The 23113-nt window shown below is 32.8% G+C and overlaps 4 protein-coding genes across 5 annotated transcripts; 1 reads left to right on the top strand and 3 right to left on the bottom strand.

Moving 5' to 3' along the window:
- Positions 1-4: 4 nt before the first annotated feature.
- On the bottom strand, positions 5-2739 carry LOC126666054 (probable ubiquitin-conjugating enzyme E2 16). The gene is made up of 6 exons (XM_050359011.1): positions 2446-2739; positions 2228-2334; positions 2033-2135; positions 1843-1906; positions 444-532; positions 5-346 (listed from the first exon to the last, which is right to left on the bottom strand). The coding sequence occupies exons 1-6, from the start codon at positions 2482-2484 to the stop codon at positions 251-253; spliced, it is 498 nt and encodes a 165-aa protein (XP_050214968.1). The 5' UTR covers positions 2485-2739; the 3' UTR covers positions 5-250.
- Positions 2740-4752: 2013 nt separating this feature from the next.
- On the bottom strand, positions 4753-7466 carry LOC126669595 (BEL1-like homeodomain protein 11). Its single transcript, XM_050363140.2, has 4 exons — positions 5744-7466; positions 5254-5630; positions 5122-5182; positions 4753-5049 (listed from the first exon to the last, which is right to left on the bottom strand). The coding sequence occupies exons 1-4, from the start codon at positions 6455-6457 to the stop codon at positions 4885-4887; spliced, it is 1317 nt and encodes a 438-aa protein (XP_050219097.1). The 5' UTR covers positions 6458-7466; the 3' UTR covers positions 4753-4884.
- Positions 7467-8894: 1428 nt separating this feature from the next.
- Positions 8895-13475, bottom strand: LOC126661607 (BEL1-like homeodomain protein 3). Of its 2 annotated transcripts, none has more exons than XM_050355461.2 (5): positions 12851-13475; positions 11117-12205; positions 10136-10509; positions 9974-10034; positions 8895-9831 (listed from the first exon to the last, which is right to left on the bottom strand). In XM_050355461.2, the coding sequence occupies exons 2-5, from the start codon at positions 12068-12070 to the stop codon at positions 9151-9153; spliced, it is 2070 nt and encodes a 689-aa protein (XP_050211418.1). In that variant the 5' UTR covers positions 12071-12205; positions 12851-13475; the 3' UTR covers positions 8895-9150. The 2 variants fall into 2 exon arrangements, with proteins under 2 accessions (XP_050211418.1, XP_050211425.1); XM_050355468.2 differs by lacking the exon at positions 12851-13475 and adding an exon at positions 12649-12795.
- Positions 13476-17309: 3834 nt separating this feature from the next.
- Positions 17310-22524, top strand: LOC126664622 (uncharacterized). The gene is made up of 13 exons (XM_050357117.2): positions 17310-17776; positions 17886-18028; positions 18094-18210; positions 18367-18481; positions 18580-18717; positions 18863-18958; positions 19066-19179; positions 19473-19541; positions 19726-19796; positions 19865-19958; positions 20577-20705; positions 21756-21845; positions 22192-22524. The coding sequence occupies exons 1-13, from the start codon at positions 17405-17407 to the stop codon at positions 22282-22284; spliced, it is 1641 nt and encodes a 546-aa protein (XP_050213074.1). The 5' UTR covers positions 17310-17404; the 3' UTR covers positions 22285-22524.
- The last annotated feature ends 589 nt before the right edge of the window (positions 22525-23113 follow it).

The raw sequence follows: 23113 nt of genomic DNA, 5'->3' as shown, positions 1-23113 counted from the left end.
TATGTACTTAAAATTTGAATTGCCTTTTCATCTATCAGAGCGGAAGAAATCTTTTATAATCCTATTGATAAACACAGATCTCTAAACAAAGCGGGTGACAAAGTTCAAAGTAAACTAGCAGAGTTCATCATTCAATGTAAAATGGGCTGACGGAGCTTCTGGGCTCATCGTCCTGCATGCCCCTTTATCTGGTACCCATGATAAAATAGGACACGTCGTTTTTGTACACAGATGATTGCTTGTTAGATAATTACACTTTATCATCATGGAACCACCATCTTGTCTCCTTTGGGGACCTGCCACTCTTACAGTTCCTCACGTACCGATCATCATCAGCAGGGCGTTGCTGCATAATGACAAGGGTATACATGTGAAAAATGATTTCAGGATGTATAGAAAAATAGCAACAGAAATCTTGAACTCCTCAAAAATTTGAAACAAACCTTCACAGTAGCGCTCGATAACATGGAGAGGATGCTGATGCAGATAGAACTGACCGTCATTGCAGGGGACCACGAATCGTACAGAATATCTGCAATCACATATGACAAAAGTAGAATGTTAAAATGTCTGTTACATGACAAATGCCCGAAATTCTTTGACATATGCAAGAAGTAACTAAAAACTTTACTCCCTGTCATGGCAGTTTTTGGTGTAAATTAATTTACTCTTGTTACACTGGCTTGGAAAGCTCAATATTTAACATAACTGATAAGCAATTGGGCAGAACATACAATTGAATATAATAATAATATGACAAATAACCAACAAATTTTGTTGGATTTGCAACAAACATCAGTCAATATAATTTGAGAGCTAAGAGATGTGGTATGCAACTGTGGACAAAATTGAACATGTCTAAAGTAAAATATCAAACAGCATAAACCAGAATTATGCTGTTTCAAAAAAAAAATCAAGGGCAGAGATTGATCAAGTGCAATGCTCTCCAGAAATTTAACCTGGATACACAATATATGTTTGCTAAGCATATTCTCTGAAGGGTAAGTAGATCAAACACTGAGCAGGATATAGAACCCATCACATCATAAAAAAAATTGTTTATAGTAAGCACATGACAAGAGGCATATACACTTTGCGGGTTTACACATATCATTAAGCTCAAATTTTAGTTGCAGAACATTACACTTTTCAGCATCTCTCCATATATATATTTGTTACTGATACAGAAATCTGCTTGTTCAAAACCATGACAGATTTCAAATAATGACTCCAAGCTCTATAACATGGTTCGTTAACCTATTCTAAACACAATTTGGTAATGGACATGACTAAAGACATAATATATAATGTGGTTTAAGAAAGATTGAGTGGTTTTTTATTGTACTTTTCACACAAGAGAAGTCGCCCCTAGGCATGCAAGAGCTAAAAGCTGTTTAGTTTTGCACCTGAAATTATCATATGGAAGCATTCCACTTACACAAATGCTACAAAGACATCATTTGAAAGTGCAAGAAATAAGGATTAACTAAAAAACGTAAGTACTGGAAATGAGGAAAGATATTGAAGTCCAAGTTTCAGCAAATGATATCACCAGCCCCACCAAAAGCACCAACACATGAATCAAACTATACTTATTATAGATGCAAAAGTACAGGATGCTTGACAGAGAAAGTTTTTTCCTTAAGAAATGTTATCTCTCTGTCTTCTCAGTTCAGGTTATTTCAAAAGCCCGCCCTAATGATGAGAATATCACCAAACCCAAGAGAAATATCTATCATAGATTTCAAATTTCGAGTGGAAGAAGATGGCAAAGTTGAACAGAACTACAAATTACAGCAGGTAATGTAAAAACAATAACTAAACAAAAAGCTAAGGCAATACCTAAACAGATATGTCCATTGCTATAGATGTGAGGATGCATAGGCGCGGGTGGAATAAAGATCACCTGCTCAACAAATCATGAAATGTTTTAATTCATTCGTAAAAATAGAAAAAAAAATGTTTGGTTAGTGAGTCGGATAGAATTGAAATGGAAACCTCTACTACTACTACTACTACTACTACTACTAACTTGAGGTGCTTCCATAGGATAATTTTCAGGGAAATCAGCTTGAAGCTGAAACTTTTCATTGGCATATAAAGTTCCAGGGGCTCCATCGAATTCAATCACCCATCTAAAACAACACAATAATTTTTACATCATAATCTAGAATTAACAAACAAACTTCACTAAACAAACGGAAATAAAATCTAAGTAAAGTTATACCGTTGAAGATTATCAGTGAATTTGTGATTAAACTCTGGTGGAGGACTCATCTGCCATTCCGCTAGCTCCTTTTGCAGTCTGCCAATAGCAATCTTCCCTAAAGTTACCTATGCCAGAGAATAAAAGTCAACAAAAAAGTCAAAGACAGTTAAAAAATTTGATCATGAAACCCAATCATAAAAAAAACAAAAAATTAGGGCATGAAACGAGACTAAGACCTTGCGTGAAGGAGAGGAAGAGCTTGTGATGGTATCCATCGTACGTTTATTCTCTGTGTGTGTAATCAGGCGGTGGAGGTTTTTGTTTATAATAAAAAAAATCTAGTTATTTTGCGTGAGAAATTTGAAAGCAAAAAACAACAAAATAAAATCTAGGGTTTCAAAATAAATCAATTGATTGGAGAAAGTTTCGTGAAGATCAAATTGCAGGCTTCTAATGGATAATTCTTCTCCGGCTTGATTTTGACACGTTTGCATCTGTACATTATCCCCAGACCTCACCCCAACAATAGTTAAATAATCCATACGTCGTTTTCTTTCACCACCAATGTCGTTTTATTTTGTTATTTAATTTCCTAATCCATAGATTTTCTTCTTGTTTCGGTCAAAGTAAATCCATAGTCGAATAATGATGCCTAATCAGTAATCACAGTCGGTGGCTGAATCAACAAATGTTTATTTCGAACCTTCAACTTTATACAAAATATCAAAAGAGTTCAAAATCATAAATTTGAGCAAACAACTCACAATCTGTTAATTTTGAGCCAATTTACGCCTGATTGTATTTGTAGGTCAGTTTATATTAGGGGTGTAAATGAACCGAGCCGTTCGCGAGCAGCTCGGTGTTCGGCTCGATAAGAGCTCGGTTCATGTTCGTTCGTATTCTAAACGAACCAAGCTCGAACTTGATTTTATGTTCGTTTAGATAAACGAGCCGAACATGAACATAGGGGTGTTCGGCTCGTTTATGTTCGCGAACAGCTCGAATAAGAGTTCATGAACAAGCTCGTGAACGAACTCGATTAAGAGTTCGTAAACAAGTTCGTGAACGAGCTCGTATCTAGTTCACGAACAAGCTTGTTTAGAAACTCGATTAGGTGTTCGCGAACTAATTCATATTTAGATTAATTTGTATAATTATGTTTCTAATTTATTCAACTCATATTTGTGAACGAGTTCGATTAGATTGTTTTTAATTTATTCAGCTTATATTCGTGTTTGTTCGTTTAAAAGTTCGTGTTCGTTCGTTTATCCGCTAAGCGAGCGAGCTCACGAACGAGCTCGTTTGGTACTTATCAAGTTCGTTCGCGAGCTTGTTTAGTACTTATCGAGCTCGTTCGCGAACTTGTTCGTTTAGCGGCTAAACGAACGAACACGAGCTGAACACGAACCGAACATGAACACTATAAAAATTAAACGAACCGAACGAACATGAACACCTTGTTCGCTAAACGAGCCGAACATGAACACTCAAAAGCTCGGCTCGGCTCGGTTCATTTACACCCCTAGTTTATATGATTAAAGGTTTAAATTGATCCTAAATTAATAAGTTATTGGTGTTTTTATCCAAAACTACAAACTCAAAACTCTATTGATTTTTATATCTAGAGGGGCTAAATATCTTCTACTGGAAGCTGAATTTTATTTCAATATATAATATCGCTAGCATTAGAACTTCTTAAAATTGTTTTTTTTTAATGTGTGAATTTTTAATTTTATTAATTTTAGTTTGTTGAAAATATATCTAATATATATTAATTATTTTTCGATCATGAGATATTATTAAAGTAGAAAATAAATTTTAAATAATTGGACATTTTAATTTCACATAACATCAACACTTAATTATTATATTATTTAGCTCAATGATTGACTATTAAAAAAAGAAGGCCTAATCACTCAAAAACCCCTCACCTTTAAACGTTTTTTCAATTCCACCCCGACATTGAAAATTTGTCAATTTTACCCACTTTTGAATTTTCCGTTTTCAATTGTACCCCAATATTTTAATTTTTGTTAATTTTTTTACTTAAATGATGAAATCATTCAATTAATTAAGTTTAAACATGAAATTAAATTCTTTTTTATTCAAAAAAGTACAAATAAGTCCTTTATTTTTAAAAACTAACTAAAAACCATAATCAAATTAACACTAATTTAAATTCTTAATTAATTTAACTAAATTTAAATAAATTTTAAAAATATACAATCAATATATGCGAGACATGGAGAATGTTTTAAACAAATTTCCAAACGCAAAAGACGTTAATTTAATTTTTCAGGGTACAATTGAAACACAAAAATGCAAAATAGGGTAAAATTGACAAATTATCAACATCAGGTTATGATTGAAAAGGGGCTAAAAGGTCGGGTTTTTTTAAGACATTAGGCCAAAAAAGAATGATTAATATCACTTATTTGAGCTATTTTTATGAAATTATAATATTACCTTTGAAAAAATTAAATGAAAAAAATAGCAGTTTTAAAAAAAATCTAATACTAATTGAAGAAAAAAGAACTTGGAAATAAGAAACCTCAGCTTTGATTCAAGAAATGATTTTTTTTTTCTTTCAGTTTCTCCATATCAAAGAAACAGCAGAGGAAAAATCATCTAGTTATACAGTAATAATAATAAGCCTATGAATAGTTGTTGTTCAATCAATCCTCTGAATGATCTGGATCGCCTCCTCCTCTTGCTTTAGAACTGCTCCCTAATAATGGATTTGAATCTTCAGATGAATCTCCTGCAAATTCCTCTTTGTACATTTCTTCTATCATTGGCTTCCATAGCCTCACTCGAGCATTTATAAACCAATTTGATACCTGAACTTATCAATCAATCAAATCAATATCATGAATTTTAAAAGAAATATTGAAAAGTTCTGCAGCACTAACCTGATTCTTGGTCAACCCCGTCTGTGATGCCAGCATTAGCTTCTCAGAATCATTCGGATACCTAAGCGGCGACGTTCCAGTCAGATTTAGACTAAAATATATGTCAGATTGCTATAACGTAAAATTACTTACGGGTGCAAGAAGTGTTCAAAAAGCCAAGAACGAAGGATGGTGACGGAGTTTTCCGGCAAGCCTCTGATGGGTCTCCAAGCTTGTCTTTGGCTTTGTATCATTCCAAGCTGCTGAAGAGATCGAGTGTGGGAATTTTCTCCCTCGAACAAGCTGAGTCGCGACAATCCTGTGTTGATTTTTGGTAAATCCTGTGAAAATTTTCTTCTTGTTGCGTTTATTTGAGAAACTATAGCATCTCTTAAGTTGCAGAAATGTCTGGACATAGCTTGAAGTGCTAATGCAGTATAAGATTTAGCTGCTCCAAATCCTGCTATCTCCTCAAATGATGACACTGCTTCTTCCATTTGATTGCAGTATTTTTCATATCTCCCCTCAATCTGAAAAATTCATGACAGAAAAAATTAAATTCCATACGGTTTTAATTTTATTTATTTTTTTGGTAACTATACGGTTTAAATTTTGAAGTTCTAGAATTAAAATTTTAACCCACCTCTTCTAGTAAAGCTATGAGCTTAGCAATTTTAACCTGGAGATGTTGTTTATCAGGTGGGAGATTATTATTATTGTTACTGCATAATTGTGCTTTCAATTCAGAAGAAAACCCTGAAGCTCCTCTTCTGCCACCAGGAAATAACTTAGCCATAAACTTTTCATTGTTCATTTCAACTGCCTTGCCCCCTACACTAACAATTTCTTCTAACAGCATTTGAGCAGGTTTCAAATATCTTGAATTCTTGACAGTAAGACCAAAAGATTCCGTTCCGTAAGAAGTCGAAGAAGATCTACTCAAACCAAATGCATTTCCGGAGAAAGATTCGTCGTCGTTTACTTGTTCGATTCCCGGGTTTCCGGAACTGAAGAAATCGGAATTCATTGATCTCTGTCTGTAATGAACTTGAGGAACGAGCATGTGACAACCGAGAGACAGAGACAGACTTTGAGCTTGATGATTATTTGCATTTGCAGCTCCGAGAAGGTCCATCAAATGTCTGGTGTGGCTAATCTCAGATTCTTGTGGAATTAATGAAGATCCATCAAATGATTGTATGTTATGGTGGAATGAATTGTTGTTGCCTCTCCAATCTGAACCATAAGCATTGAAATTCTGGTTTTGAAATTGGTTTTGACTGGTAAAAGATTCTGAGACAAAGAATTGTTGGACCATGCTAGAAGCTGGATTTGGAGGAGAATCTTGTGAAACCATAGCACCCACTTTTCAAGAAATTAAGCTTTGATTTCTGATTTAATTAACAGACGTTATAACTCCATTAGGAATATTAAAAGATTAGTCCAAGAAAATGCATGAAGCATTGAAGAAACTAAAACCCAGAAAGAAGCTACAATGAAAAAGTGATCTACAAATGTAAAGCAACTAGCTTTTTGTACACATAATTCATTGATTGCTCAAACAAAACGAACCCAGTTCAGTGGATAATTGAAATGATGAAAAAATGAAAAGAGGTGAAAAACAAAGAGTTTGAATTTATGAAAAGCATAAAAAAGGAGGTAAAAGTACAAGACCAGGAGAACAGAATACAAGACAAGATAGTATGTAAATTAGTCTTTGCCCTTAACTCCAACCCTGATTGAACTAACAAAGTTCATAAGACACACTAGAAACTACAATGTAAAAGTTTTAACTTTTGTACATAAATTTTCAAAAATCAAAAAATGAAACCAAACCCACCAATCTGTGATAGCTGCATGACTGTTTTCTGCGTATACTATAATAAAATAATTCAGCAGAAGAAAGTAGCAGGTCTAAAGATTAAGCAGGCAGAAGCTATAAAAATGGCTAAAACATAGGCTTGTGATATATTTATTCAAAGAAGCAGAAAGTGACAGCAAAAAATGGTCCCCAAATTTTGCCTGAATATAAAAAAACAAGAACAAAAAGCATCAATCCTTCAGCTTTAGTTCGTGCAGTTAACATTTCTTTGGGAGACTCAAAAGTGAAATTCAGCTCAAAAACAGTGAAACTGTATTTGCTTTGTTCATTGGATTTGGATTGCTGTAATCTGTAGTAAAAAGGAAGATAAAAAGTGGGCTATCTTTTCTTTTCTTTTGCGCACTCCCAGTTTTAAGATTGCCTGTTTATGATGAGACTGTAAAAACCATCTAACTTTTTGCTGTTAGGTTTTGTAATCATACAACAGAGATGTTGAAAGGACACTGAATATCACAATCTTTAAAGAATCAGTAACAAAAAATGATTCCTTTTTTCTTGACTCTTCAGAAAAATAAGGCTGTTTTGTCTTGTGGGTGTAGTTTGTGTGCTGATGGGACTGATTCTAAGTTAATTTTTTTGGATAGGTTAAGTAAGTAATGATTGCTATCTTTGGTTCCGTAACGTTTGCTGTTGCCTGTTGTTTTAGGAGAATCTGAAAGGAAATTTAGAGGCCCTACCTTTATAAGATTAAAGGCGTCTGCTCTGTTTTGTCTGAACTATCCACAGTAAATTTCAACCAGATAAATTCTGCTCTTCCTCTCTCTTTTTCTCTCTACATCAATTAATATCTTCTGGTTACTAACATTTAACAGAGAAATCATCACTAAATCATGTTTGATTTGGACTGGACATAGTCAATTTCACACTAATTGTAATGCATGAAACAGTCCATCTCAAAACGGCACAGCACATTTATAGATACATTTGTCCTTTTTTTTGGCATTACTTCTTTGTCCTTCCATTTTTACTTTTGTGGACATTAAATCCCATCCGTCACATAAAACTATATCAGTTCAGACCAGGACGAAATGACCTAATGACTCCAAAATTAAAATTATAAGCACTTAATATTGATAAATAAAAGTGTAGGGATTCAATGCTAAAAAACCGACAAATACATAGACCAAAATCTGCCTTTTGCCTTTCAATACCATACCAGGCAAACTTGTGTAATCCTAAGTTTCCTTTCTATTTCTGAAATTACTTTTGAAATTTCTAAACTATACATTTTTTTAAATATCATTTTGCTGTTTTCTTTTTCGTTGTTTGGTTGTTGTGCCTTACTTTATCATCAACTAACCGTTATTGGTTGTAATGATAGATTAGCTGCCAATGAGAAATTTAGAATAAAATATTTTTTAGTCATTCACCTTAATACCCTAATCTTATAAACATGCAAGGAAACCTCAAAAAGTATAAAAGTAGGGGGTCTAAATCAAAACTAAGTGATAGTATAGGGGCCAAATATGCATATCGCCGTGAAAATCAAGAAAGTTATTGCCATACAGAAAAATGGCATCAGAAATTGAAAGCTAAAATGCTTGAAGCATAAACAAAAGGCATGTAAATGCAGAACAGGAAGCAGAATGCATAAATCTAACCAACAATGAGCAATGTGGGTCATGGAAAGGACAAACTGCTGAAACATCAGTGGATTCAGAAGATAGAATCCAAGGAAATAGAAGCATTAAAATGTAGGACCACATACAAGAAAAACTATGCCATCTGAAATCAAATCAAAACATGAGAACCATGTAATTCTCATTTAAGTCTCATTAATTAGGCAAAACCTGCAAAATCTCATTCAGCAAAATCATTTAATAAACACAAGCATAGATTATTTTCATGTCACATTTATTTAGGAATTCCGAATCATAAGATACATTTTATAATACAAAATTCCTTCTTCAAATAGAGAGGAAAAGCATCTTTATTGTATAAAATATATCGACAATTCCACCAATCCATCTGTATATTACAAGTGAAACATATGTACAGCTATACCTGGACTGGTTTTCCTATATTCAAACCACAAATGAGTCGAATGTTGAAACCAGAGCAACATCACACATATAGCATGTTATGTTTTGTGTCCGGTTGTTCAAAACATTGAATAAATTCTCTCTCGACTAGACTGATTATTGAGACATACATCCAGGAGTCCTTTTTCAAACTACAAAATCATGTAAGAGATGGGGGTTGCCGAACCTGTCCTGTTGCTTTCCAGGATCCATGCAATGATAATCCACCGAGTCGGTTCCCATAGAGGAATTTGCTATATTGCTACTTCGGATATGGTTCCCACCGGTCATGGAAAAATCATCACTTTCGTGTTGCTGTAATCCCAGTGCAAGTGATACCTGGCTGCCAATTGCAAATTCATCCAATGCTGATATATCATACCTAATAGCGCCAGGCATAAGACTCCCGTCAGCATGTGTATCCTCAGGGATGTTCTTGTCTTGATAAGAGCTACAGTCATCCATGTTATATCTCAATTCATGCTGAAATTTCATAAATCCAGAATCTGTTATGGTATCAAAAACAGAGCAATTCTGAAGCATTGTTTTGGCTATAGGTCTTCTGATTTCTATAAGCTGATTATGATCAGATTTCAAGTTATGAACTTGTCCTGTGAAGGTGCCATCAGTAGCTGCAGATGTCAAGCTATCCTGCAACTCATCTAATCGATTGTCGGATGCCAAATGATTCTCTCCACGCGGTTTGGTTGCATCGTCATCCTGAAAAGATTTGGAATTTGCTTCTAAATCACCAAATTCTTCTTTATATATTTCCTCAACCATGGGTTTCCAAAGCCGAACACGTGCATTTATGAACCAATTTGCAACCTGATTCAAAATAAATATCAATAATTAAGGCACATAAAAATAAAAAAGAGATCCACCCCTCATATGGATCTTGACACTTATAAAGCACTGACTCAGAGGTTCCTATAGAGAATGGCAAATGAAGAAAAGAAAAATTCTCTACCTGGTTTCTGCTCAAGCCTGTCTGCTTTGCTAGCATTATTTTCTCTGAATCATTAGGGTAGCTGTTGTTGACATACAGAGAAAAGGAAAAACCTTAAATGATCTATAGTAAATATTAAATTAGAAAAAAGACAACTGACAAAAGGAGCTTCCATGAACATACGGATGAAGGAAATGTTCAAAAAGCCAGGCTCGAAGGATCGTAACAGAGCTCTCAGGAAGTCCCCTTTGAGGTCTCCAGGCATGTCGCATTGCACCAATATGCAGAAGAGCCCTATGTTGCCTGAGTTTCTGATCCACATAGCGAAGACGTGGTATGCTTCCTTGTCCATTAGCTGAAGTATCTTCCTCCCCAAGTCTTTTCCTCACTGTTTCTATCTGGTTGCTGATAGCATCACGCAAACAGCGGAAGTGACGAGAAATCGTTTGGAGAGCAAGTGCCGTGTATGATTTCGCTGCTCCATGCCCTGCTATCATGTCAAAAGATGCCACCACCATTTGCATTTGGTTGAAATACTGCCTGTATCTTCTATCTACCTATAGCAAAAGGCAACAGAGAATGTTTTTCACAAAGCACAACCAGCTAAAGATAAGAGCACAATTAAGAATAGCAAACTCCATGATGCAAAGAGTCACAGATATGCATAACAAAAAGGATTAAGAGCTTCTGTTGATTAAAAAGTTGAATTCACAGATGAAATTCTTTGTCCTTTTTCAATGCCTCGAACCATAGTTATTTGATCGTTTCTACTACCAAATCAAATATGTGATGATGTATTTTCCAAAGGCTGAATACTTGTATGCTGCGGGTCGGAATCGTGCTTTCTTTTGTTCTCGAGGGGAATAATCTGGGAAGGGGCCTGACCAGAACCATTAGTAGCAATTTGTTTATCATATCTTCGATTTAAAAATCGACTCTCCTACCGGCTACCATAAATGCTGCTTCAATTGCTTTTTTTCAAAGTGTTTAAACTCAAAGCGCCTAATAGATATGCTAAATTCTGTCTGCTTTTTCATCAGTATAATGTCTAATATATATCGATATAGTGAATTGCAGGAACAAATAAAGGGATCAAAATTTTAGTTCTACATGACCATCAAAACAAAAACATAGCACAACCGAATCAGCATGAATTGGGGTTACCTCATTTAACATGGACAAAAGCTTTGTCTTCTTGTTTTGTAAATCATGTCGTTCTGCAGGAGATAGCTCAGCAGAGGAAATTGCAATTGACTCACTAGGACCGGTTGACATCCCACTAGATGAGGGAGGTATAGATTGGCTGCTAGCTTTTCCATCAGTCTCCCTTGTGTCATCGCATTTGTCAGATTGATGATGCGTTAGGGCTTGTCTGAGACTAACCACTTCATCAAGCAGTTGCTGCGTTGCCTTGAGAAATTTAGAGTTTACTATAGGATTAACATAAGGTGAAGGTTGATACGTATATGCATCAGAATGATTATCTTTATTGTTATCTAGGCACTGAGGATCCCGATACACCTCTGCTTTGATAGAGCCACGGTTGCCTCCACCAAATGCAAGCATGCACGGAGAATTCCTCAGCCCCTTACTCTGATTACATTCATCACCTTCAGGGGATACTGTCCACTTTCCGAGCATAGGTTGATGAGGATTTAAGAACGAAGACATGAATAAGTTTGGATTCTGATATTGGAATGAAGGCACAGACGCTGAAGACTGCATCTCGGTACCAAGGCTCAGAGATAACCCTTGACTCTGAAAAGTCAGATCATTATCTACAATCCCAAGTTGGGTACTGGACATCACCCGTGGATTAGTTGATGATGTGTCCAATTGTTCATCTATAGATTGCAGATTTATCGCGTCATTGGTAGGTGGAATGAACACCATCTCATTTCTGTCTCCAGCAGAAGGAAATTCAGCACAGTTGTGAGAAGACAAAGAACCACCAGATAAAAATTCTGAATATGATCCAGCGCCAGAATTATGGTTCATATAAACTGTCATGTTGTCGTGGGAGGGAAATTCTGAATATGAAGCAAGTTTGTGGTCTCCTGGATATGGACTTCGCGAATTCTCTCTCTGGCTGCCTAAATCGGCAAAATAAGCAGCCATAGTATCTTATATTGTTTTGGCAAACCTCGGGTCAAATGTTCTAAGATGAAGCAGAAAACAACCAAGCCTTCTTCATGAACGGGCTGACCGCCAATGATGTGATGCCCCAACAAAAACGTGATTACCGAACAAATCCTGGCAAAAGAAAACCCGGATCTTTCAAATTCCTCAATTTGCATTCATACGAATCTTTTACAAGTTTGAACTAGGTTTCTAAACATTAATACATTAAATAACCATGGACAACATCAACAACGGTGCAACCACATACATGAACATCCAGAACCCTAGCTAGGAAACTATAAATCGAAATAAAACCATAAAGAAATCAACAGCAGTAGTGTTCGACTTGCATCAGAACCATGTCAAAATTGCATTAATGAAGACAAAAAGGCCAGTAATTCAAAAGAAAATCCAAAAAATAATTCCAAATTTGTAAAGAAGAAAACTAAAAACAAGTCAAAGCTACAGCAACCCAATAAAACGAATTTAGCTACAATTATCATCTATGACGAGCAATTCAGCCTCATGAATACCCAAATCTGAAACACCATCAAATCATTAAAAATCATACTCACAGTCAAAACAACTAAAAGTCCCATGAACATAAAAAGTCTTGAATGGTTAAGACCATCCTTAAATTTCAAGAATTAAGCTCAAGAAACAGTTTGCTGTAGCTTCTGATAATGATCAGCATGTAAAACACAAAGTACCAGCAATGAATGATTACCAACAATTCAAAAGACAAAAAGGACAAAAAGAAAAAGGAGAGTAAAATACCTGAAAACCCCCCGAAGAAATGATGAGCTTAGGACAGGGAACAAGAAAGAAGTAGAAATTCACCAAAGACAAAAGGATTATTTTAATTAAGAAAACAAATCCCAAGAGATACAGATACTCTCTAATACTAAGCACAGCCAACCAACCCCCTTATCATTGGAACATCGACGCCAACCCAATTTAATTAATTAATTATAAGACCATAGTTTATTAATTTTAGACTATGTAATAAAACATTAAATTGTTAACTTAAAAAATGGACCAACAGGCAACAGCAACAGGTGATAATATAATAATAGAATCCGATTACCAAAAGCAAGAGTTGGAATAATTAAGAAGAATATTTGTCTGGTACTGATTTCAGATTTCTCACGTGTGACACAAAAAAGTCAAGGAACATGAATTGAATTTGAAACTAACTGAACTTTGTTGCGATGGTTGTTTGAATTTTATTGCTTAAGTGAGTTTAAAAAACCCTAACTACCAGTTGGTATACAGCTTCACTCTTCAGCCAACCTTCAATGCATATTCATACTACTAATAATTATGCCTTTGTTGGTCTATGTTTTTGGTGTTTGGTAATGAGAGATGCTCTGATTTCTGAATTGGAATTGAGAAGCATCTGAAACGTTTTCTGATTGGTGGTTTTTTAAATTATATTTCTTCCATGGATTTTTATTTTAGTAGTAACATTTAAAATTGAATTCATCTCCTATTAAATAAATTATTAATATAACAAATATTACTCCCTCATTCGCAATAAAATTGTCACTTTCTTTTTCTCAAACACTTATCCATTTATAATACTTTAAATCACAATTTTTTAAATTAAATATTGTCTTTATTTAAAATTTACTATTTATTGTTATTATTTACAGGAAATAAAATTTGTTATAATATTTGATAAGATTTAATAAAAAATAAAAAATTAAAATATTAATTGTATTTTTTAAATGTGTGAAAATATAAAGAGAATAATTATTTTAGAACGGAGAAAGTATTTTTACATGACAATTATTAATAAAAATAAATCAATAAAAACTTATATTTTTAAAAAAGTGTTTATATATATAAAAATTTAAATGAATTTTTAGTACAATATGTTTTTTATTTATTTATTTAATACTAATGTTAATGGAGAAGAAGGAAGAAATATTTATTGGGTGGTGGTAGCTTGTTTGTGTTAGCTGTGCTCGGGGGTAGTTGCTAGTGACTAATTCACGCGTTAACAAGTGGCTGGTTTTACACGTTACTAGCTGCTGACGGTTGCTATAGTTTCTTTCCTTTTTTTAATATCTTTAATTTTTAATACTAATTTTGTTTATTTTCTTGGCATATTAGGTAGCATTTGAATATGAAAATTTAAAATGTTTGAATTTGATATTTTTCGTTCTTAAAATATTTAAATTTAACCAACGCTGTAGCTTAAATAGTATAAACGCTGGACATAAAGTGTTAAAATCATGGGTTCATTTTCTCCCACTAGCACTCCCCCTTTCCGATTATTAAAAACAATTAAATTTAAAATGTTTGAATTTAATACCAAATTATGAATTTGAATTCCATCGTAGAGGATATAGGTGTGGAACAGCAACATGTATAACTTGCAATCATTTTTCAAAAAAATATTTAAGTTTTTGCAATGAGTTTGATACTTTGTAAATCTAAATTAAGCTCATCTTAATTTTTATGGGAAAAAAACATACTTCTACACAGAAAGATGAATATTTTTAAAAAAAACACTCATAATATTTAATAAAAAATTCAATAGAAAATAAATTTGTTGTACAAACTTTAATGTATCTCCCGCTAAATAATTTTGTTTTAATTATTGAAACATCTTGATTTATTGTCCAAAATTGAAATCATTTCAATCATAATGAATACTAAAAAAATAGAGATAATTTATTTTTTATTCTAATTAAAAAAATAAAAACTGATTTAAATTTATAATTGACTAGTTTTACTGGATTGCTAATTTTTTTAAAATTTTTTTTTAAGAAAAATTTAAACCACAATCTAACAGTTTACTGTCCAACGTTTATATCGTTCGAACAATAGATAGTTGATTAGCTTCCTTTTATATCCTATAAGGTTATGAATCATATGAGATTATTAACTTTTAAATGGCATTAAACTGAATGTATTAAGTTTTTGGATAGTCCTACATAGGTTGGCAATTTTTAAAGACATAATTCATCCTCAAATTTTTGTACTTTTTTCATGACACCTCATAGTCTTATAAAAAAAAAATTATCCCTTTCACTTTTTATTTACTTGTTCCATATTCTACTTTATTTTTTTTAGATAGTCCCTATATTTTTTACTTTTTATTTATTTAGTCTATATATTTTTATTTTCATCTAATTTATTTGTAAATTTGTTATTTATTTAGTTTTTTTTTTAAGTTTTATTTTTTTGTTTACTTCATCTCTAGTTTAATTTTTAAGGACTAAATAACTGCAAAATTTGATTGTATAGGGATAAACAAAAAGTGAAAAAAACAAAGACTAACTAAAAAATGAAATAGACCAAAAACCAAGTAAATAAAAAGTGAAAAGTATAGGAACTTGAGAATGAGTTAGGTCATTTTTAAAGGACTAGATATAGTATGGGAGCGAGTTATTAATTAGTTAATTAATTAGATTATAGTTTTATCGTTCCTATGACTTCAGATAGCGGGATTCAATGGTTTGAAAAAGTTCGATTCTCGATAATATCATTAAGAAATTTGTTGTCCATGATTTTATTAATTATTTGAAATTACATTAAATATTTATTTATTTTTACATTAATATTTATTTATTTTTACACTTTAATATTTATTTATTTTTTCATTGTTAATTGATTTCATTCTTAATTAGTTGCTAGTTTGGTTCTAATCAGTTGTTTAATTTAGTTACAATCAAAATCTTTAATTGTTAACCAATAAAAAAATTAACGAAATCGGTGATTAGGCCGATTGTCTCTATAAGAACGATATTTTGTCTTCCAAATTATATCACTTGTGTGATACAGTCACTTGCAGTTTTTGCTAACAGTTATACAAATGTAGGTTATTTGTTTGATTCTCATAAGATTACATGTCTCATATTGAATATGTATTTACAAACGGAGGTAATGTAATTTTTTGACGATCTCAAAAACAAACACTTATAGCCATTTCCTAAAAACATGTTGAACTTTTTGCATTATATGAAGCAAGTAGTGAATGTGTACGGCTCAAATCAATAACAACATATTCAAAAAAATGTGGTCGTTCAGTCCGTAAGTCCAACTGTCTTATATGGAGATAATGTTATATGTATAGCACAAACAAAGGAAGTTTACGTCAATAGTGACAGAACCAAGATTCTTTTCGCACACTAAAGAACTCATAAAAAAGTAAAAAATTAACATCCAATATGGTTAATCAAATGATAATTCATTTGATCTCTTCACCAAGACACTTCCCGCAATAAGATTTAAAAAACATGTTCATAAATATTAGAGTGCGTCATCTGCAAAATACTACACTTTTTTTTTTCCAACTAAAGTTTTTGTCTCATTGGATTTTTCTTTAGTGAGGTTTTTAATGAGGCAGTTCGACATGACATAATTCAGAATTGATATTTTGTCATCTAAAGAGAAGTGTTATGGATAGTGTGTGAATATTATGGATGACAAATTATTCAAAACTACCTATTTAATTTATGTGATAGATCTCAACTCTTTATTTTTGACATGCATCAAAATATATTAATTATATGATGGGTGAAATTGTTTATAAATAGATTTCAATCTTTATAAATTTTGCAAGTGAAAAATACTAATAAAAAATGAAATCTTCTCAAATATTTACTTTATAGTTTGATTTATTCTAAATACTCATTAATTATTAATTAGTTTAGCTAATAAATATCATCCATGTTAGTATTAAATTTACAGTATTGACAAAACAAATTCCAACATTTCACTTTTTAGCGATTTAATCCTAACGTTTAAAACGATACGAAACAAATTTCAACTTTTTTTATTTTTGTTTTGTAGCTCCAAACAGTTTTTGACAATTTTATCTCTTTTTTAGGCAATAAAGTGCAAAAACATAAAAAATTAAAATTTTATTTAAATTTTTTTAAAAATATTGGGATTTAATATGCCCATATATGTATATAATAAGACTGCCACGTATGTATAAAGTTTCCGGAAAACGGTTGAGGCTACAAATTGTAAAAATAAGAATAATTGACATTTATTTTATAACGTTTTAAACGTTGGGATTAAATGGCTACAAAAATAAACGGTGGAATTGTTTTGTAAATACCTAAATTTATAACATGGGTTAGTTACAATTTGAGCGCTCCCAGTTAACTGGGATGAAGGCAGATTGTGAACGTTCCACGTGTAACGCTTCCAAAGCATTTTGGCGTAAAATATCAACAGCAGATCGACAGTCAAAACGACATACATCACCCTTAAACGCCCCCGTATTAGCCTTCGAGAATCCAATGCAACAACATTCAAAGCGTTCAGCAGAGAAGAGCCCATAGAAGAGATAATCATTGTAATCGCGCCATGATCACCTGCTATAACTATTCTCCAACTCCACCTTCGTTTCTTCAGGAACACCACTTTCCATGGAGTTCAAACCCTAACAGCAGTAGGCCAAATTACCTTCTCACTCTCACTCATACCAAAAACAAATCAAGACTCGCCACCAGAGTTATTCAGCCAGGAGTTGAAGTTTCATCTCCTGTAAATACTCCTTTTCCAGAAACTCCCGCCGATACCATTGATTTTACAGAGGAGCTTCACGTACCTGTCAATGGAGTCGCAGACACTGTATCAGAGGATAAGGCCGCGGTTTCTGCACCAAAAGTTAAGAAGAAGAAACAAGACGACGAGGATAACTTCGAGAACAGATTCAAACTTCGAAATGGAAGAGAGGTCTGTTTTATAATTAATTGGCAGTTTTTATCAGAATGATGATTTGCTTTTGTTGTTTAATTTGTATATAATGTTAAAATTAATGACTTGTGATTTAATTATAATGTAGATATATGAAGAAAAAGCTTACCTGGTAGGTGTTGAGCGGAAAAGTGATACGGTGGATTCTTTTGGAATTGAAGAATCACTTAAGGAATTGGCTCAGCTTGCTGACACTGCTGGCCTTATGGTTGCTGGTTCCACATATCAAAAGTGAGATACTAACGTATCATGTCTTTTGTTGGCAATGATAGAATTTCTCACTTTTTAATATGCAGACTGGCTTCTCCAAACCCAAGGACGTATATCGGATCTGGTAAGGCTGCGGAAATTAAGAGCGCAATACATGCGTTGGATGTTGAGACTGTAATATTTGATGATGAGCTCTCTCCAGGGTAAGACTGGCACAACTTCTGTTACAACCATCTGTATAAAAAATGATTTATGTTGATTGTTTTTCGTATTATCTCCACTCGGGTCTTCTCATGCTTCTTCATATGTTGCTTGCTTTTTTTTTTGGTGTTCATTATGAAATAAATAAATAAATACAGGCAACTGCGCAACTTGGAAAAGGCTTTTGGTGGTGATGTTAGAGTTTGTGATCGCACTGCCCTTATCCTTGATATCTTTAACCAGCGAGCAGCTACTCATGAAGCATCTTTGCAGGCAAGTTTGCTAATAAAACTATTGAGACACTCATGTTTAATTTTTTAGGAGGGGAATTCAGGAATGCATTTGTGTTGACAATTATGAGGTCTTTATAGGTTGCATTGGCTCAAATGGAGTATCAATTGCCTCGGTTAACTAGAATGTGGACTCATCTTGAGCGTCAGGCTGGAGGACAGGTGAAGGGTATGGGTGAGAAACAAATTGAAGTTGACAAGCGTATTTTACGCACTCAGGTACATTATGTTCTTCATACTTACATGTCTCCTTGTTTAAAACCCTATTTGTGCACCAGAAACTTGCTTCCTCTTTCAGTAGTGAGAGAAAGCTGCTTATTGCTTTTAGTAGCTCCACCTTCTTCTGACCTATTTGTTTTGCTAGATTGGTGTTCTTAAAAAAGAGCTAGAATCTGTTAGAAAACATAGAAAGCAGTATAGAAACAGGCGTGTCTCTGTTCCCGTCCCTGTAGTATCCTTGGTAAGTAAATGCCTAAAAGTTGAAAATTTGGATTAATTTTAAGGAAAGGAAAAGCATAAGGATGTGCTTATAGCAGATATTGATATCTTTAGTATGTGATCTTTTAGGTTGGCTACACAAATGCTGGAAAAAGTACACTTCTAAATCAGTTGACTGGTGCTAATGTCTTGGCTGAAGATCGGTTATTTGCAACCCTTGATCCGACTACAAGAAGGGTTCAGGTCAGTCATGTGTATTAAATAATTTATGTTAATAGATAGAGTGGGTTTGCCACCATACTTGTGGTCCTTTTTACTTTTCGCACTTTTTGCGTACTTGCAGAATTAATCTTACTATCTTAGTATATATGCTCTCAGTAATTACAAATATTAATTCTGTGCTTGTAAGATCAACTGATATGCTAGTTAGACGATGTTTTGTTTTTTCTCCCTATGTATTTGAATGAGTTCATATGCAAAATACCTTCCTAAACTCACGGTTACATGAATTAATTTGTCATTTATTTGCTGTTCAGATGAAAAATGGAAATGAGTTTCTTCTCACAGATACTGTTGGTTTCATTCAGAAGTTGCCAACTACCCTGGTGAGGCTCATTTACTGGCTTAGAAATGAACCTGTTATGATAACTTTTCGTAATGTCTTGTTCATGTTTTGCTGATCTTCTAACTCTCAAGGAACAATTTTGAATGAATTTCAATACACGTATGCACCCCTGGGTTATGCTAAACAAGTTCTATTCAGCATGTCTAATTAATGAATTTTAACAGGTTGCTGCATTCAGAGCAACATTGGAGGAGATATCAGAGTCATGCCTTTTAGTTCATGTGGTAGACATCAGGTATAACATTGGCATTCATCTAACTTCCACTCCGTATGATATCTTACTTTGTGCTATGTGAAGTTCAGCCATCCACTAGCACAACAACAAATTGATGCAGTTGACAGAGTTCTGTCAGAATTAGATGTCTCATCAATTCCGCAGTTAATGGTTTGGAACAAGGTATGCGACATTTTTCTTTGATAGTTGGTGATGCCATTTTATACTTTTCAATAACCCATCAAAATAGATGTCCTTTCATCCACCATATATCAGTGTCGCACTAGATTCTCTTCATAGGATATTTTCACATTTTTTTTACTTTCTAGAAGCTAATCACTGTGTTGATAATTGCTGTTTTTAAATGGTTTATATTTCATTTAAATCTTTTCTTCTTGTTCCATTTTACTCTGGTCATTTGGTGGAGGATGAACAAATCAGTAATTAATAAATCCACTTCCCACATACCGATTTCGGACCATTTCAATTGACTACAAGAAGGAATTAAGACACAATTGCAAGTACATGTTATGCTCTTTCAATAATCAACTTGACGGTGATGAAATAAATTCAGTATGCCTATGTCAAAACCCCAATTCCTGAATAATGTGCGAATGAGTGTTGTAATGATGTTGTTGCCCAAGACTGGCTTTCCCAGAAAAAAAAGGAGACTTTCAGTTTATGTTTTAGGCTTGAGCATCATGCCGATGATTTAATATACTTGCATTATACTTTGAATGTTTGTCATTTGCAACATGAACTGAAAGTTGATAATAGCATGACGGTTACTTCTTATGGCAGGTTGATAGGGTTAGTGATCCTTCAAAAATAAAATTGGAAGCAGAGAAAAGACAAGATGTTGTTTGCTTATCTGCTTTGAGTGGTGATGGCTTACAAGAATTTTGCATTGCAGTCCAGGAAAGGCTGAAGGTACATGTTGCTTTTAAATTGTTTTTTGAGATCATGAAGATCTTGATTTCTTCTTACTGTTAACTTTTAACTTTGAATTTCATAGTTCTTAAAATTTCAAGGGTCCAATTGATTCAAGATCAGGAATCTAAAGAAAATAAGAATGAGAATATGAATGATTGATTTTAGTTTAATTGCTAAAAAATATTTGAGGTTAGATCGAAATAACCAGGTCCCATAACTTTTAAAAAGTCCAATTATTTTCTTCTTATGTTTGAACAGGTCCCAGAACTCAGTTGGTTGACTTGGTCTCAGTTTGATATCTGAATTTATTTTTCTTTCATAAAAATCTATAAAATCATCATAATCAAATAAATTTAAAAATAATTTATTATTTATAAATCATAATTTGTTTATGGTTATTATTATTTTTATTTTATAATGAAAATTCTTTAATAATTATTGTACTAATTTTTAGTATTATTTTTAAAAATCATTATTATTACTAAAGAAGTTTTGTAACATTTATTCTGAGATTTAAATTAAAATATTATACTCATTTATTTAATTAAAAAATGTAATTTATATATACACGTAAGATTTTATGAACTATTTTTTAATACTTAAATTTCATTTGAATACTTTCATGATTCTATGGTTATTTTGAAAGAACTATACGTATGGGATTCAATTAATTTTTTTTTGATAATCAAATCCTTTTAGCAAGTGACTAAAATAGTTAATTGATGGTGGGGGCAGTAGTGGATTTGTTCAAATGTTGTGCGAGAAATAATTAACTTTTTGTAAGTCGGGGCAATAGTTTGCTTTAATCTCAGATTTTTTAGTAATTATCTGTCGATTTTTATATGTTTGGTTGGTATAAAATGAGAATAATAACATAAAAGAAAAAAAATGGAATGATGTTGATTTTCATGGAAAGAGTGAGAATGGAAAATTCTAATTGATGTGGGAATTTCATTGAAATTATTTATATCCCCGTTTCTGTTCCGGTATTCCCCCCAAAAATTAGTAAATCAAACAACCAGTGAGTGAAAAGTTGCATTATCACAGGATTCTATGGTATGGATAGAAGCTTTGGTACCTTTTGACAAAGGAGATCTTCTCAGTACCATACATCAAGTTGGAATGGTAGAGAGAACTGTGAGTATCATTCAGATTTTGGTTGACTTTACTTTCCTCTATTCTAATGGTAACCGATTGTTACAATTCAGTTTCATTTCTCTCCTCCAACTTAGCCCAAAAGATCAAAAAGTATAGTTCGTTGTTTTGGACAAAAACACCCACATTTGATAAATTTTGGGTCAGTTTACACCTTTGACTATCAAGACTGACGTCAGATTAGGGTGGAACTGACCAAAAATTGACAATTTTTGTTGTTTTTTATCGGTCTAAAAGCACGAAATATTAACTCAGTTGGAGGGCGAAATAAACATTTGTTGCTGATTATTAGGATTCATTTTTAATTGTTGTAAACCTCAATGAACAGGAATACATGGAGAATGGGACATTGATCAAGGCACATGTTCCTCTTCGTTTTGCAAGACTCCTTACTCCTATGAGGCATCTCTGTAAAGCTTAACTTTTCAACTACTTATGTCTACCATTTATCATCTTGTATGTATCATCTAACAGCAAAATTAGAGCTTCTTTTTTCATACATTAATTCTCCCTCTCTTAAAAAACAGAAAGAGAGAGATCAGTGATTGGGATAGATGTTATATTGTTTGTCTATCGAAGGCCTTTTGTACATAAAACAGCTCCTGAAATGTAACAAAAATTGAAAACTTGCCATAATTGATATATAATTATTTACTTTTTACCTGGTCATAGTTGTATGTTCTGATTATTTTTAGGGTGACTTACTGTCACTTCTGAATTTTTGGCCCTTTCAATTTTTATTGGTTATTCTAACATTTTAATTGTCTTTAACTAAAATTTTCTTATAAGAGGCCAAGGGAGTTTTAGTTATACAGTCGACCCTCTAATAATTAATATTCTATAAATTAATAATTCTAATAATTAATAAAAAATTGAGAGAACCAACTTCGTTCCACGTCGGATAATTAATAATTCTATTATTTAATAATTAATAAAATTTAAAATATATTCTAAATGAATATTAATTATTAGAAAGATTTTTTTAAAGAAATATATAACAATTGATGATTTATTTGAGGCGATACTAACCTTAATTCATAAAGTGGAAGTTAAAATACCATCAAATTATAACTTTCTTATTCTTTTGAGAAATTTTATAAGAAGTTATTAGATAAACAAATTAAAATAAGTAAAGTATCTCTAGTATAAAAAATATTAAAAATTATTTTACTTTATGAATATAACTTCTTAATAATTATTTTTTAGTTTGATATCAATTGATATTTCTTAAATTGAATATAAAATTAGTT

The sequence above is a fragment of the Mercurialis annua genome, linkage group LG1-X (assembly GCF_937616625.2).
Source record: "Mercurialis annua linkage group LG1-X, ddMerAnnu1.2, whole genome shotgun sequence".
Taxonomy (NCBI): Eukaryota; Viridiplantae; Streptophyta; class Magnoliopsida; order Malpighiales; family Euphorbiaceae; genus Mercurialis; species Mercurialis annua.
This window is presented reverse-complemented; position numbering and strand designations above follow the sequence as displayed.